Source organism: Globicephala melas, chromosome 16 (genome assembly GCF_963455315.2).
Source record: "Globicephala melas chromosome 16, mGloMel1.2, whole genome shotgun sequence".
NCBI lineage: Eukaryota > Metazoa > Chordata > Mammalia > Artiodactyla > Delphinidae > Globicephala > Globicephala melas.
The window spans coordinates 24,434,973-24,453,134 of record NC_083329.1 but is presented as its reverse complement, the minus strand read 5'-3'; the positions used below and the strand labels follow the sequence as shown (position 1 = coordinate 24,453,134).

Genomic DNA, 18,162 nt, shown 5'->3' with positions numbered 1-18,162 from the left:
ACATGCACTGGGATACTGTTTTTTGAAAAGAGGAGCATCTTGCCAAAGATTCAAACTCATTCCTCTTGGGGCAGCTTAACTGCACAAGCTTTATGCTAATTGTTTTTATATTAAAGATCTGGCAGCTTTACAAAAATCTTAAACTTGCACATGCAGGTTCAAATACCCTATTTCAGTGGCCCAGAGTTAAGCTAGGAAAGCATTTCAGATAATGCCAACCTGTAGTAATGCAATGTTTGTTTGTATGTTTGTTTTTAACCTATGGGTGGTTTATAGTTTATAGTTTCTTAGGAATTTGCTTAACAAATGTGGACGTGATTAGTTTTCTGCCCTCCAAAACCCAAATCTGTGTTCTCTGATATCAAGGGATGCTATCTGCCAAATGACAGGCTTTCAAAAGTCAAGAAGACCGTCTTTGCTGGTGAGTGTTATTCCTGCACTTGGTATGAATTCCTCTCACAGCAGATCTTCAGCAGCATAGAGGCTGAGTTTTCAATATCCAGCATTCATAAAAGGGCATAGATTCACACATTATAAAAAAGTGTGAGAAAGAGAGTAAAGAGTACAATGGAGATAGAGTAAGCCAACATTCCCATGTACTGTGGAGTACTGGCAAAAATTAAGTAAACTTCTCTTGATTAAAAAAAAAAGATAAAAGTTGGAAAGTGGCCATAAGAAAAGTATAATTTGACTCAGAGCTAGTCACTTACAAAAAGTGAAAAATAACTGAGATGATATCGGTACTTGATAGCTGCTATAGTAAGAACCAGAGTGACACATAAGGGGAAATTTGGGGAGGTGGAAGTGTTGGGAAGAGTTCGAGCTAAAGGTGTTCATTGTCGAAGGAAAAGTATTATCTGTCTTAATCTCCTGTTAACAAAGTCTAAATAGCTGAGTGAAGTCTTGGAGAACCATGTGAGGGTGAATGTAGGCTGCATTCTATGCTTCTTTTCCAAGAGCTTCTTTTCCATGGGAAAGATATATTTTCACTATAAAAAAACAGTGATATCATTTGCCAAGTGTGGGCCACCAGCATCATCATTAAACTTCACACATTATTTCTTGGGAGCCAGAGAGGTGGAGAGGTGGATAATGTTGATATCACTGACTAGTGGCGTAATTTAGACACAGTGTGGGGTTAATGGGCACTAGGCATGATCTTGGAGATGGAAAGGGAGAGGATCAAGGAAGAGGTACCTTTGCTCAAGCTGCCTTCCCCACCTCTGACCATGCCTCTGCAAGGGATCCTCCCCAGGGGGTCAGACCTCTTGGTCAGGGGTTCTAGCATTCAGTGGGTTTGGTACTGCTCATAAAGGTCCCTGATGAAAACATTTTATGTTGCCTTTGGGAAGGGATTAAGTTTCAGTCTAGCTCTTAGATCCTGAACTGGGCCAGAAAATTCCTGGTTATAGGCTAATGCACAGATCCACTCTACTACTGTTCTTACCATCAAACTTTGCCAAGGTGTGGAAGAGCAGAAGCCAAAAGATCAGTAGTGTCCTAGAATATGGTAGAATGGTATCTTAACTCCTTATTTTATTGGTACTAATAGACACTCTTACTCCCCCATTTTAAAAAAGCATCACCAAAAAGAAACCTTTCATATTCTCAAGACCAAAACAGTAATGAGACGTGAGGCTAGAGCACTGAACTGACTTCTTGCTAGCACTTCAAAAAGGTTTCAACACTGTGAAATTATCTTGGGAGTTGCTACCTCTCAAACTTCAGGTGGTTAAAGATGATTATAAGACATGTTCTGTTGCTTAAGGATTTGCTGACATCTATTGCCTTTTTTCTCCAAATGACATTTCTGAGTTAATAAAGGATCTGAGAAAGATGTGGCCTTGAGCAATACTTTTATTACCATTACTTTCCCACCATCTAACTCTTCTGCCGTGACCCTCCCACTCACCCACATCCTACCGCCTTCCTCACTGCATTATTAATCTGACCTGAATCACTCTATTCTTCTCCAAGAGAACACACCCCACTAATAGCAGTGAATCATAGATACTCTTACTTCTCTAGTCTCTAATGGACTTGATGAAATGCCAGATCTAATAGAATAAAAGGATAGGAACTCAGGTGAAAGGAGTTCTTTAGGTTCTTGTTCAGTATATTACCCTCAATATTAGTTCCCAGATCAACTTTCTGGTTACCTGGTGGTGAACAGGTTTTTATCATTGACCCTCCCCTTATTTCCAGGCTCGAAGTAGCCATCCTGCTCAGTGAGGCAACCTCACAGGTATGCCTAATAGCTAAGTCAAGGGCTCTTTCACCTTGAAGTTGAAAATAAAATCCTTTCTTGTTTAACTTGACTAAAAATATTAAACAGTTTACCCTCAAAGGTCACTTTTTGATAACAAAGTCTTCCACAGTCTTTACAAGTGAACCAATTACACTGTAGAATTCCATATGAAATATTTAGGTAATAGAGAAAAAATCAGAATGAGTTTGTCAGTTATTCAAAGGGAAATTTATGAGATGACAGAGACTAAAACTACATCTTCTTCACCATGGATAGGTCTATAGGATGAGATTTGAATTCATGGCAAGAGAAACGTAGAGAAGAGTTTTTGAAGGTGATTTTCAACTTACATATCAGTGTCATTAGAAATATTGAAAGCCAGTTGAGAGAATGTAGTAGACTTTCTTGTGAGTGTTATAAATTTAGTTTAACTTGTCCTGATGGACTTTATAATCAACTTAATCATGTGGATTTTATATAGCTCTACTTCACCCAAGTGGATTTTAATTCCAGTTTTAAAAGTGTGTATGTATATTTTAAATTGCTTTAAAAATAGCTACGGATACTACCTATCAATACAGAAAAGTCAATGGAATGGAGTTTAGGTCATCCTGAGATTACTGTTAAGATTTTTAAAGTAATGCTAAAGCTAAGAATTTTCACAAAAATTACTGCCATAAAATTTTAAATTGTGGCTTGAAAGTGTGTGCCTGTGTGTATGCTTGGTTGTATGGAAAGAGGGGCAGAGAGAGAGAGATAGGGGGAGAGACACTATTCACTATTCTCTTCTTGCTATTAAAAAAGAAAAAACCCTCATAAAGGTTATTAGGTTTACGTCATTACCCCACCAACAATAATCACAGACAAGAATGAACGGAAGAGCATTTTACCACACCCTGATGAATAACAAAGTGGTGAATAGTAGCCTTGTGTACTGAAGAAAGTTACAAACAGAGAAAGCCTGCCTTAGGTTAGTATTAATTACTATTATCATTGAATTCTATTGCCCAAATTATTCTCTATGGTGGAGTAAAGAGTCCTTGCCTTCTGGTTCTCTGGGGCAGTACTTTCCCCTGCCTGAAAAGTTTCATATGGGGGCTTACCTGGTGGCACAATCGTTGAGAATCTGCCTGCCAGTGCAGGGGACACGGGTTCGAGCCATGGTCCAGGAAGATCCCACATGCCGTGGAGCAACTAAGCCCGTGCGCCACAACTACTGAGCCTGCGCTCTAGAGCCCACGTGCCACAATACTGAAGCCCACGCGCCTAGAGCATGTGCTCCGCAACGAAAAGCCACTGCAATGAGAAGCCCGCGCACGGCAACGAAGAGTAGCCCCTGCTCGCCGCAACTAGAGAAAGCCTGCGCGCAGCAACGAAGACCCAACGCAGCCAAAAATAAAATAAACACATTTAAAAAAAGTTTCAGATGAAACATACAATGTCATGTGTCAGAAACAACAAACTCCTAATAGGCCAGTAGATTTCAAGTTCCTAAAGACATGGAAATGGTGGCTAGGCTTTATCTAAAGGTACAATGAAAACTATAGGGGCTATATGCCAGATCCCTTACACTAAATTGAGAGTGAAAGGTATGTTTCCATTTTGGTACATAATGGGTGTAAGTAAAATGCAAACTTGTATTTGGGAAAATCATTCAATTCTAACAACACGTGGAAGTCTGAGATGTAGGTCAACAAATGCACATTTCTGAAATACAGGTTCTTCTGAGTACATGTTCTGAAGTTCTCTGAAAATCTGGCTAAAACAATCCCTGATAATATACCAGTTCACATAATAAGCAAGTCAGAACTTTTGCTAGGCAAGATGTTGTTTTCCTTTATGGAGCCAGCAAAAACACAGCTCTAAGCTTAGGTTATAATGATAAAAGGCTTTTGGAGCAGCTTATTTTAGGGAATCATAAAAACAACCCAACCCAAAGTGTAAAGAATATGCAGAGTGTGCATTATGCTTCAGGACAAATCACTCCGCTTTTTTCCAGTGTAACTGATGCCAATGGATGAGTAAAGGGAGAAATAATTGTACAGACTGGGACCTGGGGCTTGCTGAGGTGAGTAACACCTGTATCACAAAATCATGAGTTCTCTCATTTTGTAAATTCCTTGAGATTAATTTACATACTTTTTGAAAAATTTAGAAGGATCAGAATATATTATCAATTATATGTGGAAGCTCCAAGTCTTCTGCTATTTATGGCTTACGTGGTGAGGTGTCCTACACATCACAGCATCTTTTAAAAAAATCTGTGGCCTTTTTTGGGGAGGTAAGTGAAGGGGTGAAAGGATTATATGATGCATTCCTTTAGATCAATTAGGGAATGGTGAATATAGTTGCATCTCTAGCATAACTATCGAGTGCTTCTTAGATACCTACTGCTGCTTTTCACTGCCTGTCATGAATGCTCATTTAATTCTCCAAACCCTAGGAGGTTGATAATATTATCCCCACTTTATTGATGAGGAAACCGAGGCACAGCGACACTACCTTACAAAGCACACAAAATGTTGGTGCTGGGATTTGAACCTAGGCAATTTGACTCCAACATTTATGTCCTTAATCACTGTATTAGGTTGTCTTCAGGTTCTATATTTACATCCCACTGTTTAGCACTCAGTGAATTCCTTCTGGATCCTAGCTACCTCTAAGCCATTACTATCAGATGTTAGTAAAAAGACAGGCTCAACGTTTAAAATGGCCATTCACTGGGATTCGAAACACTGGCCCGTTAAAATTCCCAACTTCCACGCGACTCAGAAATTACTCAACTGTCTTTTCCTAAACCCAGGGCTCCAACTTAGTTAACTTTGTTGCTATACAGCAACAAAACATCACCACACAGGAAACGAGGAGGATTATTTTAGACTGAGGATGCCGCTGCCCAGTATTCAGCCAGGGCCCTATCTGCCTCAATCACCCCAATTCTGGACCAACCCAATCTTATTAAGTGATTGTTCTGCTTCCTGTGTTGCACCATAACAGATTTCCTTGGGCTACATTTTCTCTCAGATTTGACAAGATTCGAAGCCAAACTAAGAAATCTAACTTTTGAGGTAGATCCGGCAGAAAACCCGTGGCGGGACCGCAGAGTTTGCGGCAACGAAGTCTACAAAAGAGCTCAACTGCATCCGCCGGGGCTCTCGGAGAGACTGCTAACGTGTTTGACTGTCAACAAGCCATTGAACCCCGCGCTGCTCTTTCGTGGTCTCTGCCTTTGGAGTTCACAAGCTGTAAATTTAACACACAGCCCGCCGCGCGGCTCTGGGTCCCGGGGAGTCTGAGGAAAGGCCTTTGCTAGGGGGAGCGCGGAGAAGGGACTGACGGGAGCCAGGAGAACGGGAGGGGCATTCTCAGGCGTCCTTCACAAACACACAAAAACTAGGAAGCAGGAAGGGAAGTCGAAGCAAGGAGAGAGGAGGGAGGGGAAGCCGTGAATAAAAGCGCGCCGCTCCCGGAATCGGTTACTCGTTTTAAGCTCATTTCGGAGAGCGCCCGACCGCTGCGAAGGATTGCAGCCGCGCGCGCGCGCGCGCACGCGCGGAGTCCCACAGCTCTCGGGCGCTGGGCGGAGCAGAGCTACGCGCCTCGGTCAACCTGGCCAATCACGCTTTTCGGCCCCTCCCGCACGGCCTCGCCCCGCTCCCTTGCGGAGGCTCGCGGCCGCGCGCGCGCAGTCCCGCCGCTCCGGGCGCGGGGCTGAGTGGAGCTGCGCGCGTCAGTCAATCTGGCCAATCGCGGGTCTCTTCCGCCTCCCGGGCGGCCCCGCCTCTCAGACTCCCGGCTGCAGGCAGCCGCTGGGTTAGTTCTCTACGCTCTCCGGGGATGGCGGAGAGAGGTAGCGTGCTGGGCATAGAGTGGGCGTCTGAGAACTGGACTTCTTCGGGGATTGGGTGGGGAGTCGAGTTGCGCTCCCTTTCCCTGGTCAGGGAACCTCTCAGCTCCACCTCAGGCCTGGGGTCTCTCGAGGGCTTGCTGTAGTGGCGGGAGGGGAGGGAGGACTCCCTGTGGTATTTTTCCCGGTAAAGTTTCATGGCCTTTGTTTGAGAAGCAAACTTCAGTCTCTCCTTTTCAGGGTCTCTTAGCTGCTTAATCGAAAACGATGCAGACAGGAGGAAGTTTACCTGTGCTTGGGCTCCTTGTTCCTCAGGCCTGGAGGGTCATTTGTTTTAGGCACACAGCCTTTAGGATTTAGGGTAGCGTGACAGGTCTATGTTTTTTTTGAGTCAAGATTTCAGTTACATTTCCTTTCATTGTGAAGCTGGCGTAATGAAATGAAAGAATTCCTGACTATCCAAAGTTGTTATCCAACTCACCCCCCCGAATATGTCAGATTTTGAGGATTTTTGTCAGATTTTATCCATCAATAAAAACAAATGTGGAGTTGTTCATATGAGATGCTAGCTAGTTAACTTGTCGTGAAAAAAACTAGTAGTCACCATAATGAGCAACACAATCCGATTTAGGAAAGTAAATGGAAAACTGAAAAAAAAAAAGAAGAATGAATCACAACTAAGTGAAAGAAGGAAGTTGGCTGGCTTACTTGGTGATGTTATGTAAAACAATAAAAAATTCTTTGATAAAAATTAAGGAATATATAGAGGTGTGGGTTAATTTGATTTCCGTTTTGTGATTATTTTTTGTTTTTTAGAAGTAAAGCAAGATTTCAAGATGGAAAGTCCATCAGCCTCAGCTGTGGTGTTACCTAGCACTCCACAGGCTGGTGCCAATCCACCGTCTCCTCGTACAAGCAGTTCAAGAAAACAAGTATGAAAATCTTAGTTCTTTCAGTGGATCTAGTCTATATTTCTAAGTATTGTGGCAATGGTGGTTTCAAGTCTACTGAACATTGTCAGTTAACGTAATGTGTAAATTAGTAAGTAAAAATTTTATTAACATAATTTTAGGTCTTAACCCTTAGATAATGTATTGGACCTTCCCCTCAAATTTTCATCTTGACCCAATTATTTTCATTTAGTTTCAGTTCAAGTTTTTACAGCATTCCAAACAGGAAGTTTGAATCTGACATCATGAAGGTCTTTGGGGGAAAGATCTAGGTCGTTTCCTTAATTTGTAACTCTGAAGCACCTAACCATGTCAGGCTTGGGACAATTGCTGAACAAATGTTTGTGATTACTGAGATAAGTGTTTCAGCACTGTTTTAGAAGGGTGCCGGCTCTGCTAATATAAAAAGGGGTTAAAACTTAGTGGAGCTTACAGGAACTAAAGATATTTTGTGATGGTTACTTTAGATATATGGAGACAGAAAGTCATCTAGTGGTGTCTGCCATAGAAACGTAAGGTCTTGATTTCTAGTAGATTTATTTATATCAAGTCTTGATTAACATTATTAACGTCTGATGCCTTTTTCAGCCTATGAGTGCAACCCTTAGGGAACGATTAAGGAAAACTAGATCTTCATTTAATTCTTGTTATGGTGTGGTAAAACGACTTAAAGTAGAGAGTGAAGAAAATGATCAGACCTTTTCAGAGAAACCAGCACCTTCAACAGAAGAAAACTGTTTGGAATTTCAAGAAAATTTTAAACACATAGACAGTGAATTTGAAGAAAGTACATATTTGAAAAATACCTTCAAGAATATCAATGCATGTGCATCTAAATCACTTGATTCTGAGTCATGCAGTGATCTCCAGAATGACTTTATGAGTGAGAATCTTCCCAAACATGGATTAAACAAAGAAAAAGCAAAATTGGTGAAGCAGATTCAGGAGAAAGAAGAACTTCTTCGGAGGCTAAAACTAGTCAAAATGTATAGATCAAAGGTAAGAAGAATTTCAGAACCATTGCCTAATTAATTTTTTTATTTTTAGATAAATGGTAGGAAAGTATTTCAAAAAGAAAAGTTTATTTTAGCATAAGAAGAAGTAAGCCAAGTATCCAGAAACCTGGCTTCCAACAGCTTTAACTCAAATATGTCATAGATTTAGAGTAGAGCAGAAGAGGCCTCTAAACACCAGGTATAACTTTTAAAAGTCCCAGCCCTTATTTCATATGCAGTTGAAGCTTTCTATCTAGTTTCCAGCCCACAGCAGTATTAGAAGCTTCAAATGTTAGCTGCAAGTGGCAATGAGAACAGAAGCAACAGTGACAGTGAATGAGAAAAAAAGCTAAAAATGGACCACAGAGTACAATGAAAAGTAATTTTAGTAATGATCTTTTGTTATTCAATTATGTGTAACAAATTATTAAAATATTCCGAGCATTTTCTTTAAGAAAACAACAAATATATATTAGATTTTAGATTTCAACCCAGATAAGGTTGAAGAAAATAGAATTTGGGCACTTGGAAGAAGATGACCCTTACTTACCTGGATCAGTCATGTATATTGCAATTGCGCCTTCTTCCCCAGCAATGTGTCATAAATGATGGAATACTGTATCTTATTTGCTCTCTTGAATTTTTAGGACTTCTCTAAATATAACTACTTGAGTTTTATGAGATAGTGACATTGAAAAATATTAATTTGAATATCATTTTTTAAAGTACAGCTGTGGTAGAAAAAGTAGATTGTTTTTTTTAACCCATATTGTTGCTTCTTTACATAGTTTTGCCCTATTTAATGATTCGATTTTTCCCTGAGGGTAAGGATAGCCCAGAGCTTCTACCAAACAAAACAGCCATAGAACTCAATTTGAGTGATAGTTACTTAAAACCATCCTACTTTTTTCCTGGGTAGAAGTCCCATTTATGTCCAGATGTGTTACCCTTTAAACCTACTACTCATCTACTGATTTGACAACTTTCATTAAGTAAGTTAGGATGGCTATCTAGTTATTGACACACATTTATGTCTTTTTTTTTTTTTCTGTTTCAGAATGACCTGTCTCAGTTACAGATGTTAATAAAGAAGTGGAGAAGCTGTAGCCAGCTGTTGCTTTATGAGCTGCAGTCAGCTATGTCTGAGGAGAACAAGAAACTAAGCCTTACTCAGCTGATAGACCACTATGGGTTAGATGATAAATTGCTACACTATAACAGAAATGAAGAAGAATTTATAGGTGTTTAATTCATAATTTTTTTCTCCAGAATGTCTTCGTGGATGACAATGTAATTAAAAGATATTTATACATTTTAAAAGGAAGATGTAAACCATTAGGGCTTAGAGAAAGGTATCCTGGTGAACCTGGATCAATTTAGGGCCTTTGTTATATAAGTATAAACTAAGTTCTAAAATGAAAATTTAGTGTTTTGAATAAATTTGCCAAAGAAAACTTTGGCAAAAGTTTTGACAGTTAAAGGTGAAAAAATTTTTTTAAGTTAAATCATGATTAAAAAATAATTTGGACAACTGTGGAAGTGAGTTTTAATACATTGTTCTATTTATTGTGGTAAAAGTTTTATTTTAAATGTTAAAAAACAGTCCATCTAGTGAATGTCTAAACCGAAACTTGTCTGAAAATGCCTGCCTCTCCTAAGTTTATGCCGCTCCTTTGTTTCCACCCATTTACCACATATTTCCATCTGGATGGTCTAGCAGGTGAACTCATGTGTTCAAAATTACATTAGTTTCTGTCTCTTCAAATTTGTTACTTGTATTCGTCATCTCAGTTAGTGAAGTGATCATCTGTTTCTTATAAAACCACATGTCCTCATCACCCACTTCAGGGCATCACGGCATACGGGGCCTTTTACATTCATCTACCTTTCTAGTTTTATCTGTGAAATAGGTAAAAGCTAGCGTATCTACTCCATTAACAGTGACTCCTCAGTCAGAAACCCACCTTCACTGGGTTGGGGTTCTGGCTGCCATGTTGTACGTTATCTGTCATCCTGGCCATAGATGGACCCAAGCATCCCAGTCCTTGAGAATTCGGAATTGAGCTCAAGAAAAGAAGGCCCATCTCTTTTTGTGGCTGGAGCTGTTGTATGTGAACTTGAAAGCAGAAAAGCTGGTGTGCTTAAGTCTGCCCTTACAGAGGAAGGCAGAGATGACGGAGAGAGAACTTTGTGGGTCAGTGGCTTCTTGGTTCTGGTTTCCAGTCTCTTGGGTCCTTTTAAGGGCTGAGACAGCTTTACTTAGTTGTGGTTTTTTTTTTCCCCCAATCTTAAAAGAAAAGTACTTCCCTACTACTTGGTAAGCAGCCACTACCCTAAGCTTCCCCCCTCCGCCCCCAGCTGCTCCTTACTCTCAGCCCAGTCCTTCCCCGTGATCCAACAGACTATTAATGTTGGCATATCAAGACCCTGCTCTTGCATGCATTCTAATTGTTAATGCCCATGCCAGTAACCTGCCCCTCACCCCGGCCTCAATTCTTGCCTTCTAGACACTGCCATTGTCATTGGCTTCTGTGAACCCAAGAGGACTGGCCTTCCCTGGCTCTGGGATTCCCAGATGGGCATCCCTGGGAAGCTGTGCTGACCAGCCTCCACTGCTTCTTGCTGCTCAGCCAGAGGTCCTAAATGTGGCAGGAGAAGTTTCCCTGGTGGTGGTTGCCAGCATTTGACTGCAGCTGCCCATTACTGACTAGCACATCCCCTGGAGTCACCCTTACACGTCCGTTTGGGGGAACTACAGCATCAATGGGACTCTGGTTTTGGGAGAGTTGGGGAGCAGTTGGTGGTATAGCAATGGGGATTTCTAAGGCATTGGCTAGGTGCTGAGGGCTCCAACAGCTCAGTGAGCACTTCTACAAGAGGAGGTGGATCATGGAGTATGGATGGGGCTTATGGGAGAGTTTGGGGCCTAGGGGTGCCCATGAAGCAGTCCCCTTTTTAATAATTTCTATTGAATTTCACCTCCATTTAATAGGATATATTTATTAAGAACTACTGAATAAGAATTATTTTTATTCATTAAAATGAAAGCTAACACTTAGCACTTGCTTTGTGCCAGTTTTAAAAGTATGTTAACTCATTTGAGTTTTACAATTATCAACATCCCAGTTTTAAAGATGAGGAAATTTTAAGATTAAGTAGTTATTTAGTGACAGTTAGAATTTGAACCCAAGCAACCCAGCAACAGAGCTCATAACCATGTTATGTTTGACCCAATTAATTATATATATTACTACTTGATAATATAGATAATATCTTAAAGGGCTATAAAAATACAAATATAATTGCTCTTAGTTCAGCAGAAGCTGAGAGGAATCAGTACCATAAACATATCAAGAGAGAGGACTGGGTTCCATGACCCATGTGCCCTTCCAAAGCACCTGCCAATAACCCCAAAGCAGAAGATGCCTCTTGTTGAAAGTGCTGCTACTAGAATACAGCTTGGGGGCAAGAGGCTCTTGCTAACCTCCACTCTATGCCTCAAAGCTGAGGCATTCAAGCAAGGAGCATTGCCAGAATCACTCAGGGTAGACACTAAGAAACGAAACAGGCTGTTAAGACCTGGGAATCCACAGAGCACTGTCCAGCGAAATTTGTGGCCTTGCCTTAGTAGCAAATGGAGGCTTCAGTAGCTAACTTAGGTGACATGGAAATGTTACCAATAGGCACTACCCTGCTTAATCAGCCAAATCGACTACTTCAGGAATCATTCTAGGTCTAAGGGGGGGGAGCTGTCAAAATGATGTTGGTTCTATTTTCCTTACCATTCCCACCACTGATCACTATACAGGTGATCAATTATGGTACTATCCTGGCAATTTCTAAATAGAAGGTTTTAAAACTTCTAAATTTTTTTTTCCAAATAGAATGTTTTATAATTGCTCTCTTGCTTTACCTACACCAGTGTACATTGGATATGGTGTTACTAATTAAACTTAACATTTAATTCACAAAGTGCAGAACATTGAGACATTGACACCCTTTGGAGATTGTGGTTCATGATCCCAATGGTATTACCTTGGAATGCAGCAGTCCATAGGCTATGGAAAGGCAAAGCAGTTTTCTGAACAGTTAATCTTCTCATTACTTATTTATCATCATCTACATGAATAAAGTGATAAACTATTTCATGGAAATGTAAGAATTCTGATCACCAAATTCCTTTGTGTGTGTCTGTTTCTCCACACCAAGCAATTCTCAAAACACCATCTGGATGTCCTACAATTCAACTCAATTCTGACACATCTATCTGGAGATAGCATCAGATTCTACAAGTTAAAGGCTCAGTCCCACAAGACTGCCCTCCACTTCAGATGCCATTTGAAAAACCAGATTGTTACCTGTGCTTCTGACCGGCTGGCAATAAGTCAGAGGTTCCCAAGATTCCCTTCTTCCTTGGGTTCAGTTAATTTGCTAGAGTGGTTCATAGAACGCAGAGAAACATTTTATTTATCAGATTACCATTTTATTATAAAAGGATCTAACTCAGGAACCTCGGGATGGAAGAGATGCATAAGGCAAGTTATGGTGAAAAGCTCAGACTTGCTTGCTCTCTCTGGGTACACTCTCCAAACCTTGTCCTTCTGGGCTTTTATGGAGACCTCATTACATAGGCACAATTGATTAAATCATTGGTCATCGGTGATCAATTCAACTTCCAGCCCGTTTACCCTTCCTAGAGGTGGGGGTGGGGGGTGGGTGTGCGTAAGGGTGGGTGGGTGGATGGGAGGTTGGGACACAGGGTTGGTTCTCCTGGCAAACAGCCCCCATCCTTAGGTGCAATCCAAAAGTCACCTCATTAACATAACAAGACACCTGTACCTCTCTCATCACTTAGGAAATTCCGGGGGTTTTAGGATCTCTGTGCCAGGAATGGTGTCGAAGACCAAATATATATATTTCTTATTATAAATCACAATATCACAAAATGAGAAAATGCTTTTTTTCTGTTTACTAAACTATCATGTGGGGCACAAAATTAAGTTCTGTTGCAAATACATATGAATATAGAAGATTATGTCATGTTTATGTAGAACGTCTATGTGGAAGAAAATATGTTGTAATTTACAAGTGATTTAGGGCTTGGTAAAAGTAAACAATTCCCCTCGTTCCCACTGGTAGGACAGGGAATCATCTTAAACATTCTATTAATTTTTTTTCTGATGATAGAGAAATGCTTACTGAAGAAAATGGGAAATACAGAAAAGTATAAAAGATAAAAATCATTCATAATCTCATAACATTTCTGGTAATTTTATAAAATTAGAAATACCAGTAGTGGCTAAAAATAATTTTTTGTCTTTAAGACATTCTATATTACTACTGTGAAAATAATTTTTGATCAAATTAAGACTTAATAAAATAGATCTTGAATATATTCTGAGCTAAAATCGTGTTCATTCTTGAATAAAAATCATTCGTGTTATTTTAGACATTTATTCATGCAGGACATTTTTATAATGACTAAGGCTAAACTCAATCAATTTGCTATTAAAAATATGCCACTAAGAGGAGACTCTACTTAAATTTCCTTATATAAGAGAGACAGAAATCATTTTAACCAAATGAAATTATTTTTAAAATGACTGATTTGGTCTTATGTTTCCCACCAGCAGTTTTACATTTGAACGAAAGCAGGAAATGTTTTCATCCTTAATCTTTCAACTTCAGCCTGTAGTATTGAAATCTGCTCAGCTTGTTCTTTTGAAATTTTTGTTAACTTTTGCTGTTGCATCATGTTTTCATATCGTTCTTTGGCAATCTTTTCACAAGTCAGTGTAGACCCTTATCCCAGAAATGAAGAAGAAGGAATTATTTGGATTATTATCTATACTTTTAAATACAGAAACAGCACTCAGAATCAATTAAACATATGGAACAAATACTGGTAGCTTTATAACCACTGTACAGATTTTAGGAATTATGATCACTTTTAAAGAAACTGACAGTTGATTAAAGAAAAAAATCTTACCCACTGCATTACAGATGTCTTTTCTCTCTGAGACAGCCACCAGTTCTTCTCGTAAATTGCAGCTTAGGGTATAATTTGCTACATCCTTTTGATTGCTGTACCTTCTCAGTTTTTTAAGCAGCTTTTTGCAGCTTTCCACATTCTTTTTGTGGGTCTGAAATTTTTGTTCCCATGACACCCCACAGAAATAATTTTGAAAAAAATATATTTTATAAAGACATTATTCTTAAAATTTAAATACATTGTCATCAGTAGGACATCTTACCATCATATCCCTAGTACCTAGCATAATACCTGCACATAGTGGGTACTTAAATTATTTGTTGAAAGATAGAATGGTATGTTGATACACATTTTAGAAAAAAATTTGTATATTCTTAGAAATAAGAGAAGATTTAAAAAACACATAGCCTTGAGATTACTTTGTTTCCATCTTATGTATGTTAAACACTCAAAACTGAGCATTGTTAGGCAATTAGGGTAAAACAAAGCCTTTACAATGCAAAGGAAAGACTATCAACACTTCTACTACATAAATCTTACGTAACCTAATGTGAAACAGGAAATTCACCTACACTCTAATATCTCCCAAGGGGTTAATTCAAATGTTAAAAGAAGTGCTTCACAACCTAAATGACTGACAGATGAATGGATGAAGAAGATGGGGTACATACATACAATGGAATATTGCTCAGCCATTAAAAAGAATGAAATAATGCCATTTGTAGCAACATGGATGGACCTGGAGATTATCATACCAAGTGAAGTAAGTCAGACAGAGAAAGATAAATATAATATGATGTTGCTTATAGGCAGAATCTTAAAAAAATGATACAAATGAACTTATTTATAAAACAGAAACAGACTCCCAGACTTAGAGAACAAACTTATGGTTACTGGGGGAAGGGAGAGAGGGATAGATTGGGAGGTTGGGGTTGACATATACACACTGCTATATTTAAGATAGATAAGCAACAAGGACCTACTGTATAGCACAGGGAACTCTGCTCAATATTCTGCAATAACCTAAATGGGAAAAGAACTTGAAAAAGAATAGATACATGTATATGTATAACTGAATCACTTTGCTGTACACCTGAAACTAACACAACGCTGTTCATCAACTATACTCCAATATAAAATAAAAATTTAAAAAAAAAGAAGTGCTTCAGGCTACCACATTGGTTACAGTTACAAAGACACTATTTAGAGACCTCTAATTACATCCTGAATATCAGTATAAAAGAGCAAGATTTTGGTAGGTTCTATTTGAATTCATGATTTGCAAACTATTACTTTGTTCAAATCTTTCACAACTACTGGAATTATAATGATCAGTATCCTTGAGACCTACCTTATCTAAAACAGCAATGGTTTGCTCCATTACTCCAATCTGAATGGCAATCATAGTCTCATAGTTTGGTTCATTTAGGTACTTTAAGAGGGAAAAAAAAACCCACAATGTATGTAAGGATATTTTTCTCTATTTCTTTCAGTAGATAATTTTATAAAGATTATCTTAGTTTTGAAAGTTACTGTTTCTCATAAAAATTATCTATCCAAGTTAGGATTGACTTGACTTTAGTGTCATGCTATTTACTTATATTTGGCTATTGATACACTCATCTATATACTAATAGTTACAAATGCCTAGAGTTTATCTTCTCATTCATTCATTCACTTATTCAACTCACCAAATATTTATTGTGTCTCATTTGAGAGTGTCTCACTAAGTCCCATACTAACAATATCCCAGTTAAAGATACTGAGGGAGATAACAAAGATAGATAACATGACAGAGACTTCAAGATAGATAACATGACAGAGACTTCTCTTCAAAAAGAGAACGTGTAGTATGATTAGTTGCCAGAATGTATGTAAGGTGACATGCAAATTAAAAGGTGGTTTGAGTTGGGCCATGGTTTCTCTGAACTGGGGAAATCAAAAGGCTTTATGGATGAGGTGGCATTTAAACCAGACCTTGAAAAACAGATAGATTAGGGATGTGAAAAAAAAATGCGGAAAAATATTGCAGGTAGAAGAACCAGTATAAGCAAAGGCACAGAGGTAGAATCCTGGAATATAAAATCAGTTTGGTTTGAGAATACTGATGTGTAAGAGGAACAGTGGGAATGAATTTCAAAAGATAATTTGAAGGACACTGAACGCCACTTAAGGATTTCAGAATTCATGTGCCAGGTAAGAAGAGGAACTTTAAAATGTTTGAGCAGAGTAGTAATGTTATTAGACCTGAATAGGAATGTGACAGCAGTATACGGTATAATTAGAAGAGAAAAACCCAAGGTCAAGAAACTAGTTAGGAGATTATTATAAAATACTCTAAACCATTGAAAAGGAAGGACTGAAGCAAGGTAAAGGCAGTGGGCATAGAGAATGAGGGAGTAAATGGATAAACTAGTCAAGACTTGGAAGACAAGGGAAAGAGAGGAATCAAAGAGGACAACAACTTTAACCCTGAGTGAATGGCTGAAAGAACAGAAATAAGCAAAATAAGAAGAGGAGCTGTTGGGAAGTAGGAAATACAGAAATAGAGCTTGAGAAAGGTCAGGTTCAGAGAGCTTAGATTGGAATTGGAATTTAATTGGAGTCCAGAAAGCTTGGATGAGTCTTAGCAGTGATCATGAAAGTCAGAAAAAGAGAAATCATCAAAGGAGAGGGCATGGAAAGAAACACAGAGCTGGGGGCAGAATCTTAAAAATAGCTATACTTAAGAGAAACAAAAGAGAAATGAGGAGAAGAGGCAGAGTGGTCTGACATGTTGGAAGAAATACAGGAGAAAACAGGGATGATTAAAGCCAAAACAATGGGCAATTAAGAATGAAGATGGATGGACTTCCCTGGCGGTCCAGTGGTTAACACTCCACGCTTCCACTGCAGGTTCGATCCCTGGTCAGGGAACTAAGATCCCACATGCCACACGGCCCCAAAAAAACAGAAGATGGACAAATGCTACAGGGATGGTTATGACTGGGAAAGGGACCACGAGATTTGACAATTAGGAAATTCTTGGTGAGCTGCAAAACAGAACTATACTACTGAATGGGTCACAAAGAACCAGAGGCAGCAAATGTAAACTACCAGAAGAAACAGACAGAATTCATAGTCACATTATGAACTACTTCTGGCATAGAACATGCTTGACGTCACAGAGGCTTCTTATTCAATACTGGTTGAATGAATGAATACATTAATGAATGAAATTAAAATTATATAGTGGGGGGCAGGGAGAACTTACCTTTTGACGATCTCTTGAAAAAAACAGCATCTGAATATCCCGAGCCTTCTGATTTAGATCTTCCATTTCCATCTCCATTTTCTTATGTTCCCACTCGATCTGAAATATTCCTTTGTGGACTTCTTTACTTTCCATCATGCTAGCAACTTTCTTTTGTCCTTGAGTCTTAAAGAAAAAGTACATTCCGATATTCATATAATACGATTCTGCATACAGGATACAGAATATTTGAAGCTGAATGCTTTTCTTAGAAAACGCTTGGAATGCAGAGATAATTCTATCCTCTTTCTTAAAATGTAGTAGATATTAAAAAATTACTTGATGGGCACAATCTGATCACTATAAAGCATGGTAGTTACTGAACAGAAGGGATTGTAAGATACATTTGAATGGCATAGCCAATTTACTTTTATGTCAGTGATTAGGCAGGAACTCCTCTTGACATCACCGATCTACCAATCTGTATGTGTTTATACCCCTAGTCTGCCCTGCTTCTTGACACTATAGATAAAGGATTGTAATTTAATGCAGCTAGGCACAGCAGTATCTTGTTGGTAGCTAGTGGAAAAGCAAAAAAATTCAATGGGTTAAATATGATATTTAAACACCTAGATATTTTGTACTTCATTTCAAATTGCCTACATGAAGTTCAGGAATATTTTCATGGAGTTGTTCTCCCAGATTGCTAACAGTGAAACTACTATGTCTCTAAAATAAATTTGTATGTGAGTTCCATCAGTTAATGTTTTATATTTTTCCTCCCTTCTCCTTCAAGAACTTAGCTTTTTCAAGTTCATGCCACTAGACTATACCAACTGCTACTCTTTCTAAAAATTATTTTCATCTTTTGGTCACTGCTTGGGCTCAGTTCCTTGAA

At 38.9% G+C, this 18,162-nt stretch overlaps 3 protein-coding genes across 5 annotated transcripts in view; 1 reads left to right on the top strand and 2 right to left on the bottom strand.

Moving 5' to 3' along the window:
• Positions 1-3,476, bottom strand: part of COL17A1 (collagen type XVII alpha 1 chain) — a 98,516-nt gene extending 95,040 nt beyond the window's left edge. Inside the window, exon 1 of the mRNA XM_060286070.1 lies at positions 3,352-3,476. Within this exon, the coding sequence (XP_060142053.1) occupies positions 3,352-3,430 (79 nt within the window). The 5' untranslated portion in view covers positions 3,431-3,476. The remainder of the gene's footprint in view (positions 1-3,351) is intronic.
• A 2,488-nt stretch (positions 3,477-5,964) lies between these two features.
• On the top strand, positions 5,965-9,810 carry SFR1 (SWI5 dependent homologous recombination repair protein 1). Of its 3 annotated transcripts, none has more exons than XM_030865544.3 (4): positions 5,965-6,061; positions 6,912-7,027; positions 7,634-8,044; positions 9,098-9,809. In XM_030865544.3, the coding sequence occupies exons 2-4, from the start codon at positions 6,932-6,934 to the stop codon at positions 9,287-9,289; spliced, it is 699 nt and encodes a 232-aa protein (XP_030721404.1). In that variant the 5' UTR covers positions 5,965-6,061; positions 6,912-6,931; the 3' UTR covers positions 9,290-9,809. The 3 variants fall into 3 exon arrangements, with proteins under 3 accessions (XP_030721404.1, XP_060142222.1, XP_060142223.1); XM_060286239.2 differs by having other exon boundaries at positions 6,029-6,098; positions 9,098-9,808; XM_060286240.1 differs by lacking the exon at positions 5,965-6,061 and having other exon boundaries at positions 7,009-7,136; positions 9,098-9,810.
• Positions 9,811-12,450: 2,640 nt separating this feature from the next.
• The window catches only part of CFAP43 (cilia and flagella associated protein 43), a 100,268-nt gene continuing 94,556 nt past the window's right edge, over positions 12,451-18,162 (bottom strand). The window contains exons 35-38 of the mRNA XM_030865545.2: positions 17,286-17,450; positions 15,384-15,464; positions 14,030-14,183; positions 12,451-13,842 (exon numbers count right to left, since the gene is read on the bottom strand). Of these exons, the coding sequence (XP_030721405.2) occupies positions 13,676-13,842; positions 14,030-14,183; positions 15,384-15,464; positions 17,286-17,450 (567 nt within the window). The 3' untranslated portion in view covers positions 12,451-13,675. The remainder of the gene's footprint in view (positions 13,843-14,029; positions 14,184-15,383; positions 15,465-17,285; positions 17,451-18,162) is intronic.